Source organism: Mustela lutreola, chromosome 2, assembly GCF_030435805.1.
Source record: "Mustela lutreola isolate mMusLut2 chromosome 2, mMusLut2.pri, whole genome shotgun sequence".
Lineage (NCBI taxonomy): Eukaryota > Metazoa > Chordata > Mammalia > Carnivora > Mustelidae > Mustela > Mustela lutreola.
This window is the reverse complement of record NC_081291.1, coordinates 9,631,878-9,655,932: the sequence shown is the minus strand read 5'-3', so window position 1 is coordinate 9,655,932 and position 24,055 is coordinate 9,631,878. Positions and strand designations below refer to the sequence as shown.

Sequence of the window (24,055 nt, the reverse complement as noted above, 5' to 3'; positions counted from 1 at the left end):
GCTGATGGTGTGCAGGCAAGTGAGGAGGTTGGTGCGGTCACCCAAGACCAGAGGGGCAAAGGTGCAGAAGCCCACTGGTCCCTCCCTGGGCCCATGGCTGGTCTCTGGTGGAAACTGATGGGACTCACCTAACTGGGGCACCTGGTCCGCAGCCCCAGCACTGGCCCACTCCCAGGAGCACGGGAACGCAGAAGAAATCACTGGTTTATTGCTCTGGGTTAAACCAGTGGATACAAGACCGGAGGAGGGGGAGGCAGGAAGTTGAACATTTCCTTTCCTTCTGCAGCCCCTGGCACCCCGGGAAGCTGACCAGTCCACTCCAGGTCCGCTGATCACCTGCTCATGGGCTGGACCCCAAATGAAACTTGAGGTACATGTGACCCAAGGCTCCGGGGAACCCAGCTCCTCCTTGCGGTGCCACCTGTTGGGTCCCCTGCATAGGGCTGAGCATGGAGGCTGTGTCGACGGCCTCCAATGGGCTGATGTCCTTAGGAAGGCGTCTTGGTGGAGGAGGAAGAGGCTGCCTCCTTCTTGGCAGAGGCCTTCACCAGTGCCAGCCTCTTGGGCAGGCTGCTGCAGGCTTTCATTACCACATCGTGTTCAATCTTCTTCCGGATCCCGACCTCCAGGTCCTGTGAGGGGCAACCACAGGGCACTGAGACTGGGACCTGAGGTGGACGGAGGGGAGCGCCTAACGCGCCATGCTCTCTCTGCTGAGTGCACAGGGGGCTGATGAGCAACTCCCCCTGAAAGTGTCTGAGGGTCTGGGGTTTAAGTCCTGCTTCTGCCCTGCACTCTTTGGGGGCGTTACACAGAAAAAATCCTGTTCTTGTCTCTGGACCTCAGCTTCTAAACCTCCGCTCAGCCCCATTTTACAGATGGAGAAACAGGTTCCTGTAGTGAGGAGGCATTTGCCCAGGCCTCCCCAAGCAAGTGAGGGAAGGGAGATTGGAGCATGCCCAGAGCCTTCGGTCTCAGCTTCCAGGCAGCAGTCCCTGCCGGCCCATGTCATCTCTGCCTGGCAGATGGCGGACTGGGGCTCTGAGACACAAAGATGTGAACAAGCAAAGGCACAGGGGTTTGGGTCCAAAAGTGGTAGTTTAATCATATTTCCCAAACCTCCCTGTCCAGCCTATGAGTTCCCACAACTATGACCACCATGACGGTCACATAACTGGGTGCAGGAAACACAACAGAAAACAAACAAAACAGAAAAATCTCTGCCCTCTGGAAACTGGCACTCAGCGTGTATGAGACGACATACATGCCCATGATTTGCTAGGTTAAAGTGAAGGTAAGCGCTGCTAGCCAAGAAAGAACACAGGATAACGAGTGAGGGGTGCGTGTTACTGGGGACAGCTGCTCAGAAGCATTGCCTGCAGTCAGACTAGACTGAGAAAGGGAGCTGTGTGGATTTCTGGAAGAATCTGGGCAGAGGAAACAGCTGGTACCAAAGTGCTGAGGTGGGAATAAGAACTCTGTTAAGGGACCAGGGAGCAAGGGGAAGAGCGGGAGGAGGGCAGGGAGGTGACAAGGGCAGATCATGCAGGGCCTTGTGGGCCACGGAGAGGATCTGGGCTTTTCTTTCTTTCTTTTTTTTTTTTTTTAAAGATTTTATTTATTTATTTGACAGAGAGAGATCACAAGTAGGCAGAGAGAGAGAGGAGGAAGCAGGCTCCCTGCTGAGCAGAGAGCCCGATGCAGGACCCGATCCCAGGACGCTGAGATCATGACCTGAGCCGAAGGCAGTGGCTTAACCCACTGAGCCACCCAGGCGCCCGGATCTGGGCTTTTCTTGAGGTGGGAAACATTGAAGGTTCTGAGAAGAGGACCAGGGGGCACCTGAGTGGCTCAGCTGGTTGAGAAGAGGACCAGACCTGGGTGCTCACTGGCGCCCTCTGGCCGCTGTGGGAGGAGGCAGGGGCTCAGGAAGGATGTCCCCACATTGATCCAGGTGGTAGTGGATGGGGTGGGACAAGGTAGGCGGTAAATGGGTGGATTCTAGACTAATACCAAACACAGAAAGGATGAGATGATACACAGAGGTCAGAGAAGGAGAGAATCTTGGATGATCTCGAAGGACAGAATCTTCCTGAATCAAGACTGTGGCAGGGTCATGTCGGGGAAGGAGAGGGATCAGGAGCTTCGTTTTGAAGATGTTCAGCCCGCCTCTCGCAGCCAAATGGAGGTAAGCAGATTTCTGCGTACCCAGGTCTCAGAAAACCAAGGCTCTGGGAGAAACTTTAAGAATTTGCTCAAGATTACATATTAGGTAGGGTGGAGTACAATTTGAACTCAAATCTGACTCCAGTAAAACCAGTTTCAAATCTCCTTAAACTTCTTTATAAAGTCAACCCTACCCACCTATGTAAAGTAGCTGCATTTAAACACAACCACAGGGCGCCTGGGTGGCTCAGTGGGTTAAGCCGCTGCCTTCGGCTCAGGTCATGATCTCAGGGTCCTGGGATTGAGTCCCGCATCGGGCTCTCTGCTCAGCAGGGAGCCTGCTTCCTCCTCTCTCTCTGCCTGCCTCTCTGCCTATTTGTGATCTCTCTCTGTCAAATAAATAAATAAAATCTTTAAAAAAAAAAAAAAATAAACACAACCACAAAAATGACAACCAACGCAAGTAACGTTCATTTGTGTCCTGTGCTGTTTTTGGCGCTTTACAAGTGCCCCATGGCATTAAATCCTTACCACTGTGGGAGAAAGGTGTTATTACTATGACCATTTTACAGGTTAAGAGACTCAGGGTGAAGAAATACTAGCTGTTGGGGCGCCTGGGTGGCTCAGTCATGGGGCGTCTGCCTTCTGCTCGGGTCATGATCCCGGGGTCCTGGGATCCAGCCCCACATCCGGCTCCCTGCTCAGCGGGAGGCCTGCATCTCCCTCCCTCCCCCTGCTTGTGTTCTTCCCTCTTTCGCTGTCAAATAAATAAATAAAATCTTAAAAACAAAAGCAAAAACAAATACTAGCTGTTGATAGGGCTTCCACCGCACCCAGCACTGCCTTTCTGCAAAGATGCGGTTTCGACTTTGCCACGCCACCTCCCGTCCGGACTTCTTTTAAACAACGATAAGAGCGACAGCTGCTAACGTGCGTTTAGACTTTCTGCGGGCCTTGCTCCTCTGAGGCCCGCTGAATGTGGTATGTGATGTACCCATGACACAGGGGTCAAAACTGAGACTCGGAGACCTGAGTTCTCCAGGCTCCCCCACCGGGTGCAGGTACCCGCCTCCAGGATCCTTCCCTGGCCGCTCGCGCACCCCCACTCACCTTCTTGAGCTTTTGCTGCTGCACGATGCGCGCCTTCTTCGGGGCGATTACACGACCTAAGAAGAGACGCAGTTGCGTAAGGCGGGGAGCCCTAGGCCCTCCTCGCCCCCCAGACCCCTGACAGCTCCTCACCACCCTTCCTCGGGCCCCGGTTGCGCTCGGAGGCCGCTGCAGCTGCTTTGCTCTTCGCCGGCTTCCGCGCTTGGAACTTGCGCTGTCCCTGCGCCATGATTTAGGATGCGCCGGAAAAGGCGGGGCTGTACGCAATCGCACCCGGAATGCGCAGGGCACGATGGGATACAGTGGGGACGCGGGGCGCAAAGGCTCACGGGACACAACGTGGCAAAGCATTACTGGGGTTAAGCACCCATAGCAGCCGATAACACAAACCTTCGCAAAAACTTCCAAGTCAAGGTTATAATATTAAGATAACATTTACGAAGAGCTCGTTTGTTTTGTAAAGCGTAGTTTTATGCCCTTCGTACACAAAATTTAGGACTAGGGTGAGGCGACTGAGGCAGTCACTGGTGCATACTTTAAGGGTGCCTGAAATTCAATAATTGATATAGTTTTCTCAATATTTAAAAATAAAATTTTAGGGGACGTCTGGGTGGCTCAGTCAGTTAAGCCGCTGCCTTCAACTTAGGTCATGATCCCAGGGTCCTGGAATCGAGTCTCGTATCCAGCTCCTTGCTTGGAGGGGAGCCTCCGTCTCTCTGCCTCTGCCTGCTTGTGCGCTCTTTCTCTCACAAATAAATAAATAAAATAAAATCTAAAAATAAAATAAAATAAAATAAAATTTTAGGAGCGCCAGGGTCGCTCAGGTCACGATCAGGATGGCGTCCTCTACTTAGCCGGGAATCTGCTTCTCCCTCTCCCACTCTGCCTGTGCTCCCTCTGTGTATCTCTGTCAAATAAATTTTTAAAAATCTTTAAAAAAATAAAATCTGTGGGGCTACCCGGGGGGCTCAGTGGGCCGAAGCCTCTGCCTTCGGCTCAGGTCATGATCTCAGGGTTCTGGGATGGAGCCCCGCATCAGGCTCTCCGCTCAGCAATGAGCCTGCTTCCCCTCTCTCTCTGCCTACTTGTGATCTCTTGTTTGTCAAATAAATAAATAAAATCTTTAAAAAAAAAATAGATAAAAATTAAAAAATTTAAAAAAATCTTTAAGGGGCACCTGGGTGGCTCAGTGGGTTAAAGCCTCTGCCTTCGGCTCAGGTCATGATCCCAGTGTCCTGGGATCGAACCCCACATTGGGCTCTCTGCTCAGCAGGGAGCCTGCTTCCTCCTCTCTCTCTGCCTGCCTCTCAGCCTACTTATCTCAGCCTATCTATCTCTGCCTGTCAAATAAATAAACAAAATCTTAAAATAAAATAAAATAAAATAAAAATAAAAAAGCCTTTAAGAAAAATACAATTTTAGGGATGCCTGGCTGCCTCAGTGGAGCACATGACTCTTGATCTTGGAGTTGTCAGTTTGAGTCACAATTTTGGGTGGAGATTACTTAAAAAAAAAAAAAAAATTAGTATTAAAGAAATAGAATCAGAGGTACCTGAGTGGCAAGTTGGTTAAGCATACAACTCTTGATATCAGCTCAGGTCATGATCTCAGGGTCTGAGGTCTAGACCCCCATGCTGACCACGGATTCTGCTTCTCTCCCTCTCTCTGTCCCCACCCCCACTTGTGCTTTCACTCTTCTTCTCTAGAAAAAATAAAATAAAAAATATTTCACGAAGCTATTATCTTGCTTACTGGGCTTTTTAGTGTCCCCTCTAAAATTCCGTACCCCAAGCACTGCCCTAGTTCTGGCCCTGGAGCAACCTAAGAGGGCAGTGCAGTACTGTCCCCATTTTATAAATGAGAATACCAAGGTGTGCGAGAGGTGAAGGGACCTGGCCATGATCACACTGTAGAGAAAGCGGCTGAGGCAGGTTTTGAAGTTGAGGCAGGCTGGATTCAGTTACAGTGCTCTTAAGAGTCATGCAAAGGCCCTGTGTGCTCTCCCTGCTCTAGGAAGAAGGGTGGTTGTGGGAAGAAGGTCAGTTTAGGGGCAAGCCATTCAATAAGTTTATTATAAAACCTAAGGGAATGGGGGCAGAATATGGAGAGTGAGGTTGATTGCTTCTGGGGTCCATCTAGGGTCCCTACCCTCAGGAGACGGTGGTACTTAGGGCTGCCCGGAGCTCCTTGGGAGCGAAGACCCCCAGCTCTGTGATGATGCCACCGGTGATGAGCTCATGGGGGGTGACATCGAAGGCAGGATTCCAAACCCCAATGCCTGCAGGAGAACGGGGAGGCAAGAAGGCAGGTATGTGGCTGTGTGAGAAGTTCTCAAGCTCTTGTCACCTGTCTCCTCCACGGTGGTTCATGAGTTGGGGAATCCTTGAGAATCTGGGATGGCTCATTCTCTAACTGCATGAAGGCATTACATGGGGCTTTAGTCCCTACTATCCAGTTCAGACCCTGCTCCCCACCATTCCTGGGCCGTCACTGTCCAAGAAGGCTTGGAACACTTAGAGACATCTATCCCACTTTTGCCTGCTCCAACGATCTTTGTAAGAAGCTCTAAGAACCCACCTCAGAGCCTTTGCACAGGCAGTCCCCTTTGCCTCCAGTAGGGACGTGACTCACGGTTTCATTTCCTTTAGGTCTTTGCTTAAATGTCCCCTTCCCAGAGAGGACTTCTCCAATCACTGTCTAAATCTCCCCTCATGGACACTTCCCATGCCCATCCTCACCTTGTTCATTTCTCCTGCGCTCATAATCCACTTCTAACATACACAGCGGTTTTGTTATTTATCTTGTTTGTTTAACCCTAACCCTAACCCCCACTGGATTGTCAGCTCTGCGAGTGCAGAGGCATTTCCATCTTTTTCACTCCCGTATCCCCAGCGCCCTAGCACACCTCGGCCATGTACTCAAAAATATTTGCTGAGTGAGTACCAACCTTCTACACAACAGGCTGCAAAATGGTGGCCTGTTTTCTTTACTCACAGTGATTTTGGCCAGTGCTCATATGCCTCCAGGAAAGCAAGGGCACCAAAAACAAAATGAAGGAAAAAAATTTATAGAATTAATATATCTGTTTTTAAAACACTGTTAAGAAATTGGGAGCACAAAACAACAGGATGTTAGGACTTCCCTCCACTTAGTTGTGTACTGTGATTTTTGCTGTTGCTCCATACATACTTGGGAGTCGGGTGGCAGCTCCACAGTATTTTCAGCACTTGAGGATCTTAACTGGTCCTTTTTATAAAAGTATTTTCTGTCATAATTGTTACTATCTAATGAGTGCTAAGCAAGGGTCAGGCACTGTCCTCCACGTCACATGGATGAACTCACTGACAGCCCCGGGCTTTGTGAGCTGGGTGGTGGTAAGAGCTCATCTTACAGGGGCGCCTGGGTGGCTCAGTGGGTTAAAGCCTCTGCCTTCGGCTCAGGTCATGATCCCAGGGTCCTGGGATGGAGCCACGCATCGGGCTCTCTGCTCAGTGGGGAGCTTGCTTCCACCTCTCTCTCTCTCCCTGCCTCTCAGCCTACTTGTGATTTCTGTCTGTCAAATAAATAAATGAACTCTCAAAAAAAAAAAAAAAAAAAGAAAAAGAGCTCATTTTACAGATGTGAACACTGAGGCCCTGGGGGATGACAGAAGTCAGGCATCTTGCGCATGGCAGGCGGGTGGCACGGGGAAGCTGAGAACATCAGTGTCTCTCCATAGGCACTAGGTGAGACAATATTCTTACTTCTTCACGGGAGGAAGCCCAGATGAACAACTTGCCCTCAGTCTCCTAACTCACTAGTTTTACACTCTGACCTTGAGTCTGACCTTCAAGATGTTTCTGTTCTAAGAAATGGCTGGAAGGAGAGCTTTAGGCCCCAGAAGGCTGATTCTACCCTAGATCCACCAGACCCCGAGAAGGGGCCACAGTGCCTAAGGGGAGGTGTCCAGGTGCTGTGTGACCCCTTATAAAGGGAGAGCTTACCAGGGGCTGCAATCCTGACCCCGTTGACATCAGTCAGCTCCTGCCCCGGGCGCTCCTCAATGACGATTTCCCTGCCCGACTCCAGATGGAGGTCGCACGAGGAGCTGGGGGCAGCCACATAGAAGGGGATGCCGTGGTGCTTGGCAGCGATGGCCAGCTGGTAGGTGCCCACCTTGTTGGCTGTGTCACCATTGGCAACCACCCGGTCGGCTCCCACGACGACAGCTAGGGAGCAAGATGCTGGGGGTCATAACCTGGCCTGGGACACTTGGAGCCCTGCCCACTGGTGCCGTGCCTACTGACCTGACACGCCCCGGTGGGCCATGGCAGCTGCTGCCATGCTGTCGGCAATGAGGGTGGCGGGGATCTGCTCGTACACCAGCTCGAAGGCAGTCAGCCGGGCTCCCTGGTTGTAGGGCCGGGTCTCTGTGCAGAAGGCATGATCCAGACGGCCCAGGGTATGCAGTGAGCGGATCACACCTGTGGGGCCCGGCCCACCAGGACATCAGGATGAGACGGAGGGCGACACACGAGAAGCACAGCACAGGGGCACCTGGGATCAGGTTGGGATCTCAGGGTCGTGGAATCGAGCCCTGTGTTAATTCTCTCTCGCTCTGCCTCCCTGCTGTCTCTCTCTCAGAATAAATAAATAAAACATCAGCACGGTTCGCCAAAGGCTCACCAGGCACAGTCCCATCCCCAGGCGCCTGCAGTAGCTGTTCCCTCTGCCAAGTATGTGGGTGCTCAGAGAACATCTTGGTGAGGCCTTCCCTGATACCTCGCTCTCCCACAGCAAACCCCACACCTCTGACCCCTTCCTGGCTCTTTCTCTTTAGTACTTATCACCTGTGAACACAGTACACACAGTTATTGACTGGTTGTGTTTGTTCCTCCTACTTTCCTATTCCTCGGGGCAGAGATTTTGTCTACTGTGTCCACTGGTGGGTCCCCGGTGCCCAGAACTGTGCCTGGCACACAGTAGGTGCTTACTAAGTGCTGAATGAATGGAGGAATTCCTGCATGTCTGCAGGAATGGTGGGGCACCCTGGTTCTTCATTGACATTTGTTGAGTGAATAAATCAGTGTCTTGCCATCAAGGCCTCAGTCCCCAGGCACAAAGGCAGGGCTAGCCCAATCTTTCTTTTGGGGGACCCCTCCCTTCTCAGCCCTTGCATCCTCCCATTCTCTAGGCACACGGCTTGGGCTGGACTGATTGATCCTAGAAAGGCAAATGACCCCATCAAAGCTCCTGAGATATGAGGAGCCTTTTCTGCACTGTCAGCATAAAGAGCCTTGATTTTTCATGATCTGAATCCCAGCAACCTTCCTGCTGACCTGTGGAGCATAAGAATGATGCCGCCCTGGAGGGCAGAATTTAGGAACAGGGACAGATGGATCCTGATGCCACTCTTTGATCCCTGGACCCAGCCATACCTAAAGCTAAGGCCCTAAGCACCTGTGTACAAGAGTAAATTCACATCATTTTGCTGGGTAAAGTGGTTAGGGTTTCTTTCTCTAGCATCCAAAAAGGGCCCATCCCCACTCCCATGGATGCCCACTCACCCAGAGCTGTGCCATAGCCAGCAGTGGCCAGTGCGCCAGTGTTACAGTGGGTCAGCACGGTCACCTTGCCACCCCCAGGAGCTGCCCGCTCCAGGAGATGGTGGGCTCCTAGGTCCCCGATGCTCCGATTGTCCTTGAGGTCTTTCTCCAGCATGTCCTCAGCACAGCGGATCACTCTGGGGCCGACAAGGGGCTCTCAGCACCAGCCACCAGGCCTTGGGGCCCAGGTAAATCCCTCCTCCTGGCCAATGCTACTGTGCAGGAGCCCTCTGGCTTAAAGCCTCTCCAGGCTATGTCCAGGCTATGGGGCCTACACTCTTCTGCCCTTGTCGCCTGTCACACCATTTGCCCACCACACAACACATTTATCTCATGTGTGGGGCAGCACAGCAATGAACAGGATAAAAATCTCTGCCCCTGTGGAGCTCACAGTAGGGTGGGGAAGTCAGGCGGTGAACAGTTAATAAAGTGAAGGAGAATCAGGGGACAGAGCAGGGGTGGTGAGCTGGGTTACATGAGGGCTTGGGGAAGACAGAAATCAGAAACCTGATGGAGTTGGCTCTGTGCATTGCCAGCCTGCAGAGACAGCACGTGCAAAGGCCCTGAGACAGGAGTAAGCTTGGTGGGGTCAAGGAACACGAAGATAATCACTTAGCTCGAGCAGAGCAGAGTGGAAAAACAAAAGGGCAGGGAAGAGATCAGAACTGGAAACAAAATTCCTCAAAAGCAGAAACCAGAAGAATGAAACGGCTCTGAAAAGGACCTTTAAGGCAGAAGGGGCTGGGCGTGTTCTGGTGAGGCAGAGTCAAGGGATTGAAAGCAAAGATCTTGGGTCCCAGCCACCTGGGGTGGACTCTTGGTCCTGCTTGTGTGGCCCTGGACTGATGTGCCATGCCTCAGTTTCCCTAGTGTAAAACGGGTCGGTCTCGAAGAAATGAGTTAATAGCCTCTACGCAGAGCAGCGCCTGCCACAGGGTCCCCCTACCTCTCCCGGACCGCCTCCTCCGTGGCGCCCTCGCGTTCAGCCTCCAGGGCTGCGGTCTCGACCAGGTGGCGGGCAGCGCGGGCCATGTTGACGGCGGTGGGCCGGGCGGTGACCAGGAAGCTCAGCGCGTCGCGCACGAAAGCCACCAGCGCGGCGAGTCCCGGTCCCCCCGCGCCCGCCTGCAGCTCCACGGCGAGGCTGAGGCAGCCCACGAGCGCGATGGCCGGGGCACCCCGCACCTGGAGGGGGGATCCTGGCGTCAAGCGGGGTCGCCACCTCCCACCCCGGCCCCGCAGCTCCGCCGTACGGCCCCACCTTCATGGCGCGGATGGCCTCCCAGGCCTGGCGCACGGACCCCACTGCCTCGTAGCGGCTGTGCTGGGGCAGGAGCAGCTGGTCGAGGATCTCCAGGGAGCCCCGAGAGTAGCGAATCGCCTCCAGGGACATGGTATCGCCTCCTCGCACACGGCCGCTCAAGAATCAGTGAAGGGGACCCGCGCACGCGAGACGAGCCTAGAAGAAGAGGGGGCGGGGCCGACGCACCGCCCCCTAGGAGGCGCATGCGCACAGCAAATCTACGGGACCCTCCGTCCACGTGACTAACCCTTCCTTACTTTCCCTGTGGACTCCGGGTAGTTAGTCGCGTCCTGAAAAGCACGGATGGCAGCTTTTATGGGGCAACTCCTGGATTTTGGGCCCTGTGTTCAGCCAGCCAGAATCATAGCATGATCCCCCAAGTCACCCTTAGGCGCCTGACTTTGGCCAGAGCGAGTGCTGAAGGTGGTCTCAAGTAGAGAAAGGCCCGAATTGGGGGATTCCAAGGACCAAGGGGTCTTACTGTTGCCCTGAAACCTCCCAACCCAGCTGGGAGCAAAGGCTGGTGGGCTGGGGACAGCCACTGGGGCCACCATCTCCCCTGAGGGACAAGGCCAATAAGAATCTGGCCAGAACCTCAGCCCTGAGAGGGCAGCGTGTCTGGTATCCCACTGTATCCCCAGGGCCTAGGTTAGTGGCCAGCACACTGTAAATAGCCCATCAATTTTTGTTAAATGATCTTCATTTTCCACAGTTTGGGAGAAGGTGGCAGGCTGGCACGGCTGGCCTGCTGTTTCTGAGCCATTTTCTGCTCGCTTTACCAGATACCTTCAAAAGATGCATTATGGGGCACCCGGGTGGCTCAGTTGATTAAGCAACTGAGGTCATGATCCCGGAGTCTTGGGATCGAGTCCCACATCAGGCTCTCAGCTCCATGGGGAGTCTGCTTTTCCCCCTGACCTTCCATCATGCGCTCTCTCAATTTCTCTCTCAAATAAACAAATAAAATCTTAAAAAAGAAAAAAAAAAAAACCGCATCATGGTAGGGAAGTGGGGAAGGTCTTTCAGGACCTTCCAAGGCATCCCCACTGGCTGGGGATAACAGAAACCCCACATCTGCATACTCCAGGACCAGCTGCTTCAGGCTCCGCCCATGTTCCCAGTCCTGGCCTTCCTGTGTGGTTCCCACAGCCTGGTTCCCTTTCCACCCTTCACACAGCCTGTGCTGCCTCCTCTGGGAAGTCTGCCCTGACTGCAGAGCCACCACCTTGAGTCATGCCAGGTGGGGGTCATGGCTGAGGCCACAGTTGTGGTGGCAGCATCACACTGGCTGGTGACAGTCCCCGAAGCTCAGTTGGCTGGGGGTCGTGGACAGCCCCTGGGCCTGGCTAGGAACCTGAGGCAAGGACAAAGAAGCAGGTCTTTAATGTTGGGATGACGTCCCACAAGGCACAAACACCCTCTCCAGGACCAAATAAATTAACTCCACCGCTGCAGGAAAGCGAGGTCTGGGAAGGGGCAGTATCGGAGCGATCCGGGGGCTGGTGGACAAGCAGGGCTGCAGTCCCACGGGCCTCCTGGGCGAGTCGTAGCCTCTGGAGCGGGTCTGGTCCCCAGAACCGCTCACTCACTCTCTGAATCGGAGTAATCAGCCACAAGAGAGGAGCTGAGGGTGCACAGGTGTGGCGTGTCCTCCTGAGAGGAGCCTGGTGGGGACTGGGGCCTGTCCTGACATTTCCCCTCCTGCTCCCGAGGCCCCCTGCTCTTGGAGGTCTCAGCCGTCTCTAGAGAGCAGTCTCGGGGGGATGTGGGCCCATCCTGGGTGTTCCTCTCTGGCACCCATGGCTCCCCAGACTTAGGGGTCTCCGTTGTGTGGTGGGGGCTCTCTGAGACCTCCCGGGACCGCCGCCGCACGATGCCCAGGTTCCCTACAGTGATGGGGGAGCAGGCCGGTGCTGATCTGCGGTTCTGGGCCAGCTTCTTCAGGACACTGCCGGCTTTGCTGCTGCTAGTGGTGGGTCCTGGGGCGGAGGGGAACCAGGAGCGGCTGATGATCTCTGTCCGTTTGAGTTTCTGCTTGTCCTCGTAGGCTGGGGGTTGGGAGGGAAGAGAGGGAAGGAGGTCCAAAGCTGCCCTCTGCCCTGGCCTGCCACGGCCCACTCGTGGCTGAGGACCCCCATCTCTGCCCGCCCAGTCCCCCAGGCCCGCTGGCTCCCCACGCACAGTCCAGGGTGTGGAACTTAAGCAGGGCGGCCAGCCTGCGGTCGTCCTCTGTCTCGGGCACCAGTGGAATGGCCAGGCTCGCCTTAGCCTGCAGCGCCTGGTCCCTCTCTTCCTCCTCCTGCATGGCTTTTTTCTTTTCCTGTGGGTGGGGGACAGGGTGCGGGAAAGGTGTCAAAGACCTGCCTCTTCCTTGCCCGCTGACGTGGGCTGTGTTCCTCTACTCAGCTTCCTCTGCTTCAAGCTCATTTGAGGAAAGGGCCTCCCACAGGGCCCGGGACACAGAAGTCACCCAACAAGTGCGAGCTGTGAGCGTCATTAACACACGTACTGTTCAGTCCTCTGCTCATTCATTCCATGAAAATTTACAGAATGGCCAGCTTGTACCAGCTCTTGTTCTAGGCACTCTCTAGTGAGTGCAGCAGTGAGCAGACACAAACCCTTGCCCTCGGGGGGCTGACATTCTAGTGGGAGACAGACACAAGGTGGCGAGGATAAAAAGAACACTGGGAAGGGGGCAGGGAGCGAGGGGTTCAACTGTAAATGTGGTGCAGGAGGAGGGAAGGGTCCGGCAAGGTCTCCCCGAGAAGGTCACATTTGAGAAAAAAACATGTGAATGAAGGAGTCATATGCATATCTGGGGGAAAAGTGTTCCAAGGTAGGGGGAACAGCCTGTGCCAAGGCCCAGAAGCAGAAGTGTGCTCGGAGGAACAGTGAGGAGGCCAGTGTGGTCGGAACAGAGTGAGTGAGGGAAGGTGGGAAAGTGGGGAGGGGAATGAGATCGTTCAGGCTGCGGGCGATGGGGAGGGCTTTGGCTTCTATTTTAAGTGGGAGCCTTGGAGAGTTCGAAGCAGAGAGAGGAGGATTCACAGGTGCCTCCTGGTGGCCATGTGGGGAACAAATACTGCGTGTGTGTTGGTGGGGTTGGGGGGGTGGTTAGGAGCCTAGAGACCAGGGCAGAGAGTCTGTGCTGGTCCATGCTGGGGATGATGGGGCTGTGGGAGGGGTCAGACCCTGAAAAATCTGCCAGCAGGAGACAGAGATGAGGGGAAGTCAAGGTCGACTCCAGGTTTCAGGGCCTGAACCCCTGGAAGGACAGCGATGCCTCTATTGCTGTGGGTGGGTGGCTCAGGGACAGATGGGGGCTTGTTGGGGTGTTATGTCTGGGGGTCCTTAGACACCTCATGGGGAGACGCCCCAAAGGCAGGGGACACATAGCTCAGGGCACAGGCCTGGTGGCAAGCACATGTTTTCATTAACAAATAATTAGTAAGAAAACTAGCAGTTTTACTCCTAATAATGACCACAGAATGATAAGGAAAGGAAGCAGGAAGGAACAAGAGCTGGAGGACGGTGACAGCTGGAGCCCCCTGGAGGTTACTGGGGGAGCTCCTGCCTGCCTGGGGGGCACAAGGCAGCCCATAGAGGGAGGGAAGAGGGAAGGTTCTCGCATCCTGCAGGATTCTCCAGTGCCCCGCCAGATGCCCGAGAGGGTGAAAAATCCATTCATGGTACCATTGGACCCTGGGCCCTGACTCCCTGTGATGGGGCTCCAGCCAGTATCTTTCGTACAACTTCAGAAGTCACTGTGGTCACTGACAGCAGGACCCTGGGGTGTCCTGGAGGCAGGACTGTGTCCCAGTCGTTGGCTCCTGCACCCTCAGTGACTCGCCACACCAGGACAAGGGTCTTGGCCAAGCATTCGTGTACTGAAATATGCACGATTCGATTACATTTCATTGTAGGTGACCTTCCCTTAAAAAAAATTTTTTTTTTAACCACCAGACACTGACGAGAGGACTCTGGCAATTATGCGGGGGTGGGTTGACGATCTACGGACTCTGTGTGGGGATAGCTGAGTGGACCCATGAAATACGTGTTATGAGCTGAGCCGCAGGTGTGTGCCTGGCAAGCCGGGGCTCCTCATGGGTGCCCGGAGGTGGGGATGTGGTCAGATGGGGAAACTGAGGCTCAGAGGGCTAAATGACCCACCTGTAGCTAAGATGTGGTGGGCGAAGGCTGCCCCTGTTTTCTCTCCCTTCCAGTATCAGTGCCCCCCGCCCGCCCCTCAGGGGCCCCCCCGCCCCCGCTCACCCGGAATCTCTTCCGGAGCATGCTGTTGAGTGCGAAGTCATCCTTCCAGGCGCTCTGGGCCTCCTGGATGTGGCTCAGGGTGGGGAGGGCTTTCTTGAGTGTGCTCCGGTCTGCCTCGCCGTGCTCCAGGCGGAACATGGCGTCCGTCTCCAGCTTCTGCTTCTTCTCGTGCTCTGCAGCGGCCAGAAGGCAGCAGGCCCTTGAGGCTCCTGCTCAGGCTCCGGGCTGGCCACGGGGCCCGCCCCCTGTGCTCACCTGTCGTCAGCACCTGCTCGTTGTCCGCCATGTCCCAGCGCTCCTCCTTGCGCTGGGCGCCGCTCACAATCACGTAGTCGCAGTTGGCGGGGTCTGTCTGCATCTCGATGTAGTTGACGCAGAGGTGGCATTTCATCCGGAACCTGGGTGGGCAGAGGGCGGAAGTCAGGACACTGCAGTGGCCCCAGGTCACCTGTCACCCCTGCCTGCTTCCTTCTGTCACGTGTCACGTGACAAGTGTTCACTGAGCACCTACCCACCAAGCTCTGCATCTGGGGTGAGAGCCACGGGTCAGACAGACTGACGGGCAGTCTGGCGTCTGCTCACTTGTTCACTCATGTATCCAACACACCTTCCCGAGTTAGGCTGCTCTGTGGCACGCTGAGTGGCAGCTGCTGGGGACACACCAGTGAGGGACACCAGCCTGCTCTTGGAGGGACCGACCTTCCAGCAGAGGCCACATAGGCAGCAAATGCATGAGCCACCAGTGTCTGGTGGTGGGCGCTGCTCTAGAAAAGGCCTGAGAGGCAGTGTTGGGGCAGAAACGCAAGAGGAGGAAGCCTTGGAGGTGACTGGGGAAGAGCGTTCCAGGCTGAAGGCTTCCACATGGGGGCCTCCCTGGGGTGTGTGAGGGACCTCAAGGGGGAGAGTGAGACGAGATGAGGGTAGGGAGGGGATCGGGCAGAGCGCGCAAGGCCCTGTGGGCCATGGGGAGGGCTCAGGCTTTTACTCTGAGGAAGGTGGGAACCATGGAGATTTCTAGGCAGAGGGATATGCCCTGACAGACCGGGACAGTGTCCGGGAGAGGACTGCAGGGAATGGCCATCATGGAAGGGCCACCCTCTGACTCAGATTCCTCTGGAGGCCCCTCGCCCAGCTATGGGACGTGTCCCTCAGAGACGCCCGCCGGGCTGCCTGTACCTGTAGATCGGGGTTGTGTAGTAATTGCCAACCTTCTTCTTTTCGGCATTGTAGCGAACCCCTGGGAGGAGAGGGAGAGAATGAAGGCTCAGCAGCTTTTCCCTGGGGGGGGGCACAAAGGGGTGGAGCTCCTCCAGACACACCTCTGGAGGACCTTAAAATTCAAGGTGGGAAAGAGCCATGTCCAGGCTCTACAACAGGTGCTCAAGTCACAGAGGAGGGTGGGTGTTAGCAGGAGGGCCTGGGTTCAAATCCCGACTCCACCGCATTCTAGCCAGGTAACCTTAGGCCGGCTACTTTGGCCCTCTGGGCCTCAATTTCCCCATCTGTACAACAAGGAAGACTATAACGCCTAAGGCGCAGTGCTGTTATGAGAACCCCAGGAGCTAACAGTACACACGGATCACTTAGCGCAGGGCCTGGGACGTGACAAGTGCTCAAGAAGTGTTGGCTTTTATTATTAATGTCTGTGTTTTTTTTTTTCCCACTAATTAGATGACATATACTCCTGATCTGTTTAATCTTGCTCATGCAGTGAAAACAGCTTCAACTACAAAAACAAAGCTTGGGCTGGTGGGTGGTATGGCCTGAGTTCTCCCTTCCTGGGGGCGGCTTTGGTTCATGGCCCTGAGGGTGACCTGCCTCTAGCATCAGGCTACATCCCGTTTCTGTCCCCTGGGCACTGGTGGCCTTCACTGCAGATGGCCCTGGGCTGGGTCTGATCAGGGGGACCTACTGGCAAGGGAGGGGGGTGTCACTCCTCCTCCTCAGCAGTGGGGTGGCCCAGCCCCTCCTTTTGCTCTTCCATGGCCCCTGTGAGAGGGGGTGGACCCTCGTGCCAAGAGCCACGACCACACTTGCTTACAAAGCAAGCTGCTGACCTGGGCCGGGCACTGCGTGAGGAGCTGAGGGTCCCTGAGTCACAGAGCTGGGAACGGAAGCCAGGCGGGTCAAGTCACCGCCCCATGGTCTCAGAGCCGCCCCTGGGACCACGGAGCCGTGCCTGTCTGCCCATCCACCTGTGGCATGGACAGGGTCCAGACCTTAAAGGTAAGAGCTAGGGCAGCGGCAGTTTCAGTTCACGAGCCCTCACGTGCGCTGTGTGCTATCTACTTTGTAAGCCACATACATGGGGCGCCCATACCACCTGAATTTATGGCTGGGTAAACTGAGGCCCACAGAGACTAAGTCACCTGCGGAGGGTCCCCCAGCTAGGAAGTGGCAGAGCCGGGCCTCCTCACTGCTCTGCAGCGAGGTGCCCACAACCCGCTGGTCACTGGGATGCCTCTCTCCTCTCGTATTCCTGATCGGGGCCCCCGGTGTGGACGGGCCAGGCAGGGAAGGGGCTCGCCGCCTGCAGGGTAGGAGGGTTGGGAGTGGGGTGAGGAGTGGGAGCAGGCGAAGCTCACCCATGCCGATGTGGTTCTTGCAGCCGTCACACCAGATGTTATAGGGCATCTCAAACCTATGTGAGTAGAAAACGGCTCATCAGCGCCTGTCCGCTTGGGTCCTGCCTGAGTGTGCGTGCCCGTGCCTCCCGCCACAGCCGCGAGGCAGAGGGCATGTGCACGAGGAGGACAGAGAGCGGAGGGCATCCCTCAAGGCAGGCCGGTTCCATCATTCTGCTCTCCCGCTGGCTCAGCCCGTCTGGGTGAGGACCCGCCGCTGCGGCCCTATCTTCACACCTTGCCCCATGAGTGAACCCAACTGGAGGGGGGCAGTGGCCCAACCAGAGTTGAGCGGAGTCGCTGTATGGTCCCTGGATTTTTCTGTGGTTCTGTCTGCGACACACGATCTGGCCATCCATGTGCAGGAGTGACAGACCTCGTGTTTCAAAATACCACGAAGTGATGAATGACGAGGCGGAGTCAAGAAGCCCGAGGCAGCCGAGTGGGGCGCCACCTCCAGAGGGCTGGAGGTGTGGGGAGGGGTGTTTCGAGGTGACCTTCATCTTGGTGCCTCCCAAGGCCATGATGGCACTTGGATCTTGATTCTTTTTCCATTGACATTCCTGCCTCTCACGACTGTTGCTGGATCCTCTGCTCAGGCCCAAGGTGTACCACAGAGACTGAGGTCAGTGTCCATGACGCAGAGAAGGAAGGGCTCATCCTTGTAAGGCAACACAGGCTGGCTTCTGTCTCCTGTCGCCGCTGACCCACTGGGACGTGGGCCACAGACCAAAGAGCCCTGAGAGAAGGGCCACTGTCCTGGCTCGATGCGGCCATGGCTGGGATTCTTTATCCTCCGCCTACCCGTACCCTTTGCGATGTGACTCTACAATGCTTCCTGTCAAGAGATGAGATGAACGGTCCCCACCCCCACAACATGACTGGCTTTGGGCAATCGATGAGACAGAAGGGACAGTATGCCCAGTCTGGGGCTTGGCCTCAAGAGTCCTTGTATACCTGTGCTCGCTCCCTTCTGGAACCTGGGCGCTGTCATGTGACCCAGCCCAGGCCAGCCGACTGGAGGAGGAGACACATGTGGGGCAGAGCCAAATCGTGCTGGTCGCCCCCGAACAGGTCAAAGAGCCCAGCTCGAGTCAGCCAAGGCCAGGGAAGGCCAGCAGAGGCAGCCAGCTGAGCTGCAGAACCGCGAGCAACATATGATACATGCTTATCATTTGATGATGTGGCAACAGTGGACCGACAGGCTGATTTCCTGCTTCCGGGAATTGAGACCCCGTGACATGGGGCAAAATCAAGGGCGCCAAATTCTCCTAGAGCCTGATGCCGGGTGGTGCAAAGTGCAGGGGTCCCCAGGTGGGGCCGGAGCCTTACCTGATGATGAGGATGCCTTGTGACAGCTTCCGAGCCCGCTCCCGGAGCGGGTGGCTGTTGTGGTACCGGTTGAGGGAGCCATGCTACGCAGAGAGGACAAGGGGGCGGGTTAGCACAGCCACGCGGGCTCTCCCAGGCCGAGAGAGGCCGCCTGCTCATGTCCTGCGGCCGGTGCTAAGGGCAAACTGTGGGGGCACTGATGGCTGGGGGAAGCAAGCCGGGCTGGATCAGGAATTCAGGAGACGGAATCTTTGCTCTCCGGTTTAGGAGATGAAAGACCTGCGTAACCCTGGGGAGTGACGTTGCCTTTTGCCTGCCAACCTCTGTTTCCCCCAACTGTCGACCGGGGTGGTGACTGTCCTGGCCTCTGGTGCTGCAGGGACAATGAGGCGAGGGGACAGCGCGGGTCAGCGCTTACTGGCCACTCCACGTGCCTCATCTTGGTTTTTTTGTTTATTTTTAAAAAGGTCACTTAAAATTTTATTTTTAAGTCATCTCTATGCCCAATATGGGGCTCAAACTCACAACTCCGGGATCAAGAGTCACAGCTCTACCAACCGAGACCGGGATCCTGTGACGTTGGGCTATTTTTCTATTTCCTCCTTTTGACATATGGGGAAACTGGCCCAGTGAGGCCAGTTACTGCCCCGGATCACGTAGCTGGGACAATTCGTTCCCAGGCCCTTCCAGAGCGCCTACAATGTGGGCCCACAGCTGTGAACGAGACAAGACGGATGAACATCTCTGCCCTCAGGCAGACGTTCTAGAAGGGGGAGACGGACAATATCCAAATGAAGGGATAGCACATCAAGGAGCTGTAAGGGCACAAAGAGAAATCAAGTACTAGGCGATGCACAGAAAAGGAGATGGTGGTCAGGGAGGCCCTCTGTGGGGAGAGATCTGAAGGAAGGGAGGGAGCCTGTGGACAGAAGAGATTCCAAGCAGAGGGAACCACGAGGGAGCCAGAGGAGCTGGGGCCGGGAAAGCAAGGGGCCCTGACAAAGAGCATCAGACCTCCCGACCTTCGCTGGAAACACAGCAAGCTGGTAAAAGGTTACTGATGTCACAGCCACATTTACCACTGGGAACGAAGGCTGCCCTGAGCCCCAGGTGACACATGCACAGCAGTGAGCCCTCAGAGGCCACCCACACTCTGCAGCCGTGGCTCTGACTCCAGGAGCGGATGATGTGCCACAGGCCCCCTGCTCTACGCAGTCTCTTTGCGCGTGTGGACAAGGGGAAGGGGACCCGCCCTTACCTTTTCAGGATTGAAATCCGGAGGGTAATACTTGTTTACGCCTTTCCTTTCACCCTGGGAAGCAGAAGAGAGACGGGACTCAGAGAGGGTGATCTGGAGGAGACCTTGTCGCGCAGCCTCAAGAGGCAGGGCCCGGATGAGGGAGACCGAGGGACATCCTAGAGAAGCCCTAGGCTCTGAGGGTCTCCACGGAGACTGTGACTTGGGGACTAGCGAACCACTGCTGTCACCGTGGAAAATTCCACCAGAATCAGACTCTCCTAAAGCAAGGGTGCTCAGTGTTTTGGGGACCATGACTGACAGCCAGACGCATTTAACACTGCCACTGTGCACAAGCACATAACCCAGTGAAGCCCAAGGCAGGTTTTGTGAAAGAACGCTTATCCCCACTGTGAGGGTCTGGCTTTTTCAATGCTGGCAGCCGCCCCATAAACTGACCTCGTCACCCACCAAAGGAGTGGGTCTCAAACTGGGCTGCACATTCTCTCCCCCTGAGGAGTTTCTAAAATACTGATGCCTGGCCCCCAACCCCAAAAGTTCTCCTGACAGGGGCTGCTTTGAGGTGTGACGCTCGGACAGGGGGCTTTTAAAAAAGCATCCTGCAAAGCAGGTGTTGGACAAATCCTTGTGCACACGTGCTTACGGCAGCCCTAATCACAACAGCCCAATGGTGGAAACAAGTCAAACGTTCATCGGTGGATGAACGGATACACAGAATACGGCTGATCCAAACGGGGGAACATTGCTCAGCGGTAACACGGAATGAAGTTCTGATTCTTGCTACAATGTGGAGGAACTCAAAAACACTATGTTCAGTGAAAGAAGCCACTCGTGAAAGGCCACATATTGTATGATTCCACTTACACGGACTGTCCCAAACAGACGAATCCATGTAGACAGGAAGTGGGCTGGTGGCTGCCACGGGCTGGGGAAGGGGATCTGGGGGAGTGACTGCTCAGGAGGACAGGATTTCCTTTTTGGGGGAGACGGAAATGCTCTGGAACTAGATTATGAAATACTAAATGCCACTAAATCATACACTCTACAACAGTTCATGAACTTTACCTCCTTAAAAAAACAAAAACCAAAAAACAAGAGAAAAGATAAGATAAAAAAGCTTCCTGGGTGATTTTAGTGCATGGCAAAGTGTGAGAACCACTGTACCAAAAAGATCACGATCCGGAGTTTGGAAATACCACCTTATAGCTTAGGGAGCGGAAGGGAAAGGGCCACTTGGGGGGCCTGACAAAGACCAGAAGTGAAACCCAACAAGCACAAGGCTGTCCACTCACCATCTTGGCAACTGCCTACCGGTCCTCACCCTCAGCACGGCTGATCTGAAAAGACGCCGAGACACAAATTGTGCAGGGTCAACCCCCTGCCCAGCGCTGCCCTCCCAGGGAGCCTGGTGGAGGGGCCAAGTCTTCCTGGCGAAGATGCCGTGGGCTGTGTGGCAGCAGCGGCTTCAACGATCCTCCAGAGAGCGGTGTTTGTCTGTTTAGAAAGACCGTGTCCTCTTCACTCTCCATCCAACATATATTTCACACCTGACACCTTCTGCAGCCCCCATCGTGGCTTACCCGAACCGCAGCTGCCTCCTCCCTGGTCTCCTGGCTCTGCCCTTGACTGCCACAGTCTGTTTTGCCACAGGGACCAGAAAGAGATCTTAAAATCTAAATCTGAAATATTGTTCCTGTTTAAACCCCTCCAGTGATCACCATCGGTTTGAGAATCAAGTCCAAACCCTTCCCATACCCTTTGGAGCCCCTGCCTGGCTCTCCAAGCATGCCTCTTACCCACCCCCTCCCTCCCTCTGTTGGCAGTCGCACTGGCTCCCTGGCTGCCTTCGAAGGCTCAGCAGGTGCAGGCCAACTGGCTTCAATGCTCTTCCACAGGCTGTCTGTTCTCTGTCACAGATCTCAGCTCAAACATCATCTCTGGCGGAGGCCTCATCTGACTACCTGATCTAAAGTTACTTCTTCCTTGGGGTTCCTATCACATGACCCTGTCTATGCAGTCTGTCTCTTCTGCCAGGTTGCACTGTGTGTATCTCCAGCACCTGGGACAGGGCCTAGCCCCTGCTAAACGCTGACAGCACGAACCACTCACAGTTGATTGACGTTTCCTAAGAATTAGTGCAGGTGACACATGACAGATGGAAGGTTCCTTGCGCTGGCGGTGGGTGACCACCCTCCTCCTGTGTATTTGCAGGAGAGACTTTTAGGTAAAATAAAACAAAGTTCTACTTGACACCAAAGAGAGATGCTACGAGGGACTGAAGTGTATTCTAGAATGCAGATTGGCAAATTTTCTCTATCAAGGACAAGACCCAACTGCCTCTGTCCCAATGACTCAACTCTGCCGTCATAGCTGGAAAGCGGCTGTAGACAATAGGTAAATGGGTGTTGGCTGCATTTCATCAAAACTCTATTTATGAACACTGAATTTTGAATTTCATATGGCTGTCACCTGTCACAAAATATTATACTTCCTTTTGATTTTTCCCAACTACTTTTGAAGTCAAAACCATGCTTAGCTGTCAGGCTATACAAAATCAGGCCGTGGCCTGGTTTTGTCCTGTGGGTGTAGTTATTTGGCTCCCTGTGCTAGAGTCAGAAAGTATCTAATTGTTTCTGCCACTTAGCTGTGCACCCTCTACCAGTTACTGCATGCCAGCCGCTCTATCAAGTCTGACATCGCTGCCTTGTTTCGTCTGTATAATGTCACTATTATCTGTAGTTGAGGAATGAGGATATAAGTAACTTGCCCAGGCTCAGAGGCAAAGCTGGTGTGCAAAGTTCTAGATGTAAACTGTTCCATCATGACCCTGAACATCTCTTCACCTCAGATCCTCCATCTGTAAAGTGTGTCCCTGGACCAGATTTTCCCAAGGTTATTTCCAACCTAAAAATGCTTTAGTCAACCAAACAGAAAAGTGCCCACTCAGGCTCTGGGGCACAGTTCCCTGGGCCTGCGTCCCAGCTCCACTCCTTCCTAACTGGGTGACTTCAGCCAGTGTCTGAGGGTCTCTGAACTCATACTTCCTCATCTGTAAAGAGTCTATGATGGTGACAGGACTTTCTGGGGTTCGATGAAGTAAGACACTGGGAAGTGTTTGCAGGGTACCCCATTTTTAGGAGCTGGGGTTCTTACCGGCGTTTTCCACCCCAGGGACTGGCACAGGTGGGGCTATGGGATGCATGTATAGAAATTTCTAGTCCTTGGTGTCAGTAGTAATCATAAACCCCACGGGCTTAGGGCACAGTACTTGGGCTTGGATCCGGACTCTGCTTGCTAGCATTTTGACTTTTGGCAAAGCATTCCTCTCTGAGCCTCAGTTCTCTCATCTATAAAGAGGGCTTACAAAAGAGTCAACCTGATAAGGTTGCTGTCAAAACTCAGTGAGTTGAAGTACTTAGTCCAGCGCCAGATGCGGAGTTCAATGTTGGTACATTCGATTATTTCTCATGCCAAACCGTTTTACAAGCATCAAAATCTTCACCAGAACCCAGTGAGATAGGGGCTCACTGGCCCCATTTTTCAGTTCAGAAAACCTAAGGGCCCTTCAGGCATAATACGGCCCGGGTATGGGGCTGAGGTCGCGGCCAGGGCCCGGGGATTTCAGTAGGGGGTCGCGGCTGGGACATGGCCCGCGGACATGGGGCTCCGCAGATGCGCCCACAACCGCAGAGCCCCACGGCCCGGAAGGCGCTCGTCCCCCATCGGACGGCTCCGAGGTCGCGGGAAGCAACGACCGGACCCCGGGCCTTCCCCGGACCCGACCGCCCCTCCGCCCGCGCGTACTTACCTGCCCTCCTCCTGACGTCACGCCGTGCCAGCGCCCGGAAGTGAGTGCCGGCGCGCAAGGGGGCGTGGCGCACTCCCCGCGTCACGCGGACGCTGGCGCGAGGCGGGGCTAAGCCTTACCGCCGCTCTGATTTGACTGGCTGAATGCCAAAAGGAGTGGACCAATCCGGGCTTTCGCTTTCCAACTGTGGGGCGTCGCGATGCTTCTCAGGCCCCGCCCACTCTGCCTGGCCCAATGCGAGGCTCGGTTTCCCGGGAGCGCAGTGGGGTAGGCGGGCGGTAGCCTGACGTTGGGTCGCTTGCGGCCGGCGGGCCAAGTCATACCTGCTTCCTGCTCTTGGACGGCTAGAGATCCAAGAATTATTTTCCCATTTTATATTTGGGAGAGAGGGAACACAAGTCGGGGGAAGGGAGAAGGACAAGCAGACTCTGCGCTGCGCACAGAGCCCCAAGCGGTGCTCGATCTCACCACCCTGAGATGGGTACCTAAGCTTAAATCAGTAGTCCCCCACGCTTAACTGACTGAGCCACCCAGATGCCCTTATTTTTCCATTTTTAAATGGTTGTGGAAAAAAAAAAAAACCAAAAGAATTACCTT

General features: G+C 54.8%; 3 protein-coding genes across 9 annotated transcripts; all 3 read right to left on the bottom strand.

The window, feature by feature from the left end:
- Positions 1–186: 186 nt before the first annotated feature.
- C2H19orf53 (chromosome 2 C19orf53 homolog) lies at positions 187–3,563 on the bottom strand. The gene is made up of 3 exons (XM_059160186.1): positions 3,409–3,563; positions 3,277–3,332; positions 187–632 (listed from the first exon to the last, which is right to left on the bottom strand). Exons 1-3 carry the CDS (start codon positions 3,503–3,505, stop codon positions 489–491), a joined length of 297 nt encoding a protein of 98 aa, XP_059016169.1. The 5' UTR covers positions 3,506–3,563; the 3' UTR covers positions 187–488.
- On the bottom strand, positions 550–10,350 carry MRI1 (methylthioribose-1-phosphate isomerase 1). 3 transcript variants are annotated; one of them, XR_009350611.1, is made up of 8 exons: positions 10,123–10,350; positions 9,808–10,046; positions 8,823–8,998; positions 7,563–7,739; positions 7,260–7,484; positions 5,425–5,554; positions 3,277–3,332; positions 550–632 (listed from the first exon to the last, which is right to left on the bottom strand). XR_009350611.1 is itself a non-coding variant. In XM_059160183.1 (7 exons), exons 1-6 carry the CDS (start codon positions 10,252–10,254, stop codon positions 5,427–5,429), a joined length of 1,077 nt encoding a protein of 358 aa, XP_059016166.1. In that variant the 5' UTR covers positions 10,255–10,350; the 3' UTR covers positions 3,703–5,285; positions 5,425–5,426. The 3 variants fall into 3 exon arrangements, 2 of the variants coding, with proteins under 2 accessions (XP_059016166.1, XP_059016167.1); XM_059160183.1 differs by lacking the exons at positions 550–632; positions 3,277–3,332 and adding an exon at positions 3,703–5,285; XM_059160184.1 differs by lacking the exons at positions 550–632; positions 3,277–3,332 and adding an exon at positions 3,703–5,280.
- A 1,178-nt stretch (positions 10,351–11,528) lies between these two features.
- On the bottom strand, positions 11,529–23,531 carry YJU2B (YJU2 splicing factor homolog B). Of its 5 annotated transcripts, XM_059160178.1 has the most exons (11): positions 23,027–23,452; positions 21,760–21,847; positions 20,943–21,144; positions 19,651–19,704; positions 18,393–18,475; positions 17,022–17,077; positions 15,613–15,673; positions 14,692–14,834; positions 14,437–14,609; positions 12,346–12,484; positions 11,529–12,212 (listed from the first exon to the last, which is right to left on the bottom strand). In XM_059160178.1, exons 3-11 carry the CDS (start codon positions 20,943–20,945, stop codon positions 11,746–11,748), a joined length of 1,179 nt encoding a protein of 392 aa, XP_059016161.1. In that variant the 5' UTR covers positions 20,946–21,144; positions 21,760–21,847; positions 23,027–23,452; the 3' UTR covers positions 11,529–11,745. The 5 variants fall into 5 exon arrangements, with proteins under 5 accessions (XP_059016161.1, XP_059016162.1, XP_059016164.1 ...); XM_059160179.1 differs by lacking the exons at positions 21,760–21,847; positions 23,027–23,452 and adding an exon at positions 23,459–23,531; XM_059160181.1 differs by lacking the exons at positions 21,760–21,847; positions 23,027–23,452 and adding an exon at positions 23,459–23,512 and having other exon boundaries at positions 20,943–20,987.
- Between the last annotated feature and the right edge of the window lie 524 nt (positions 23,532–24,055).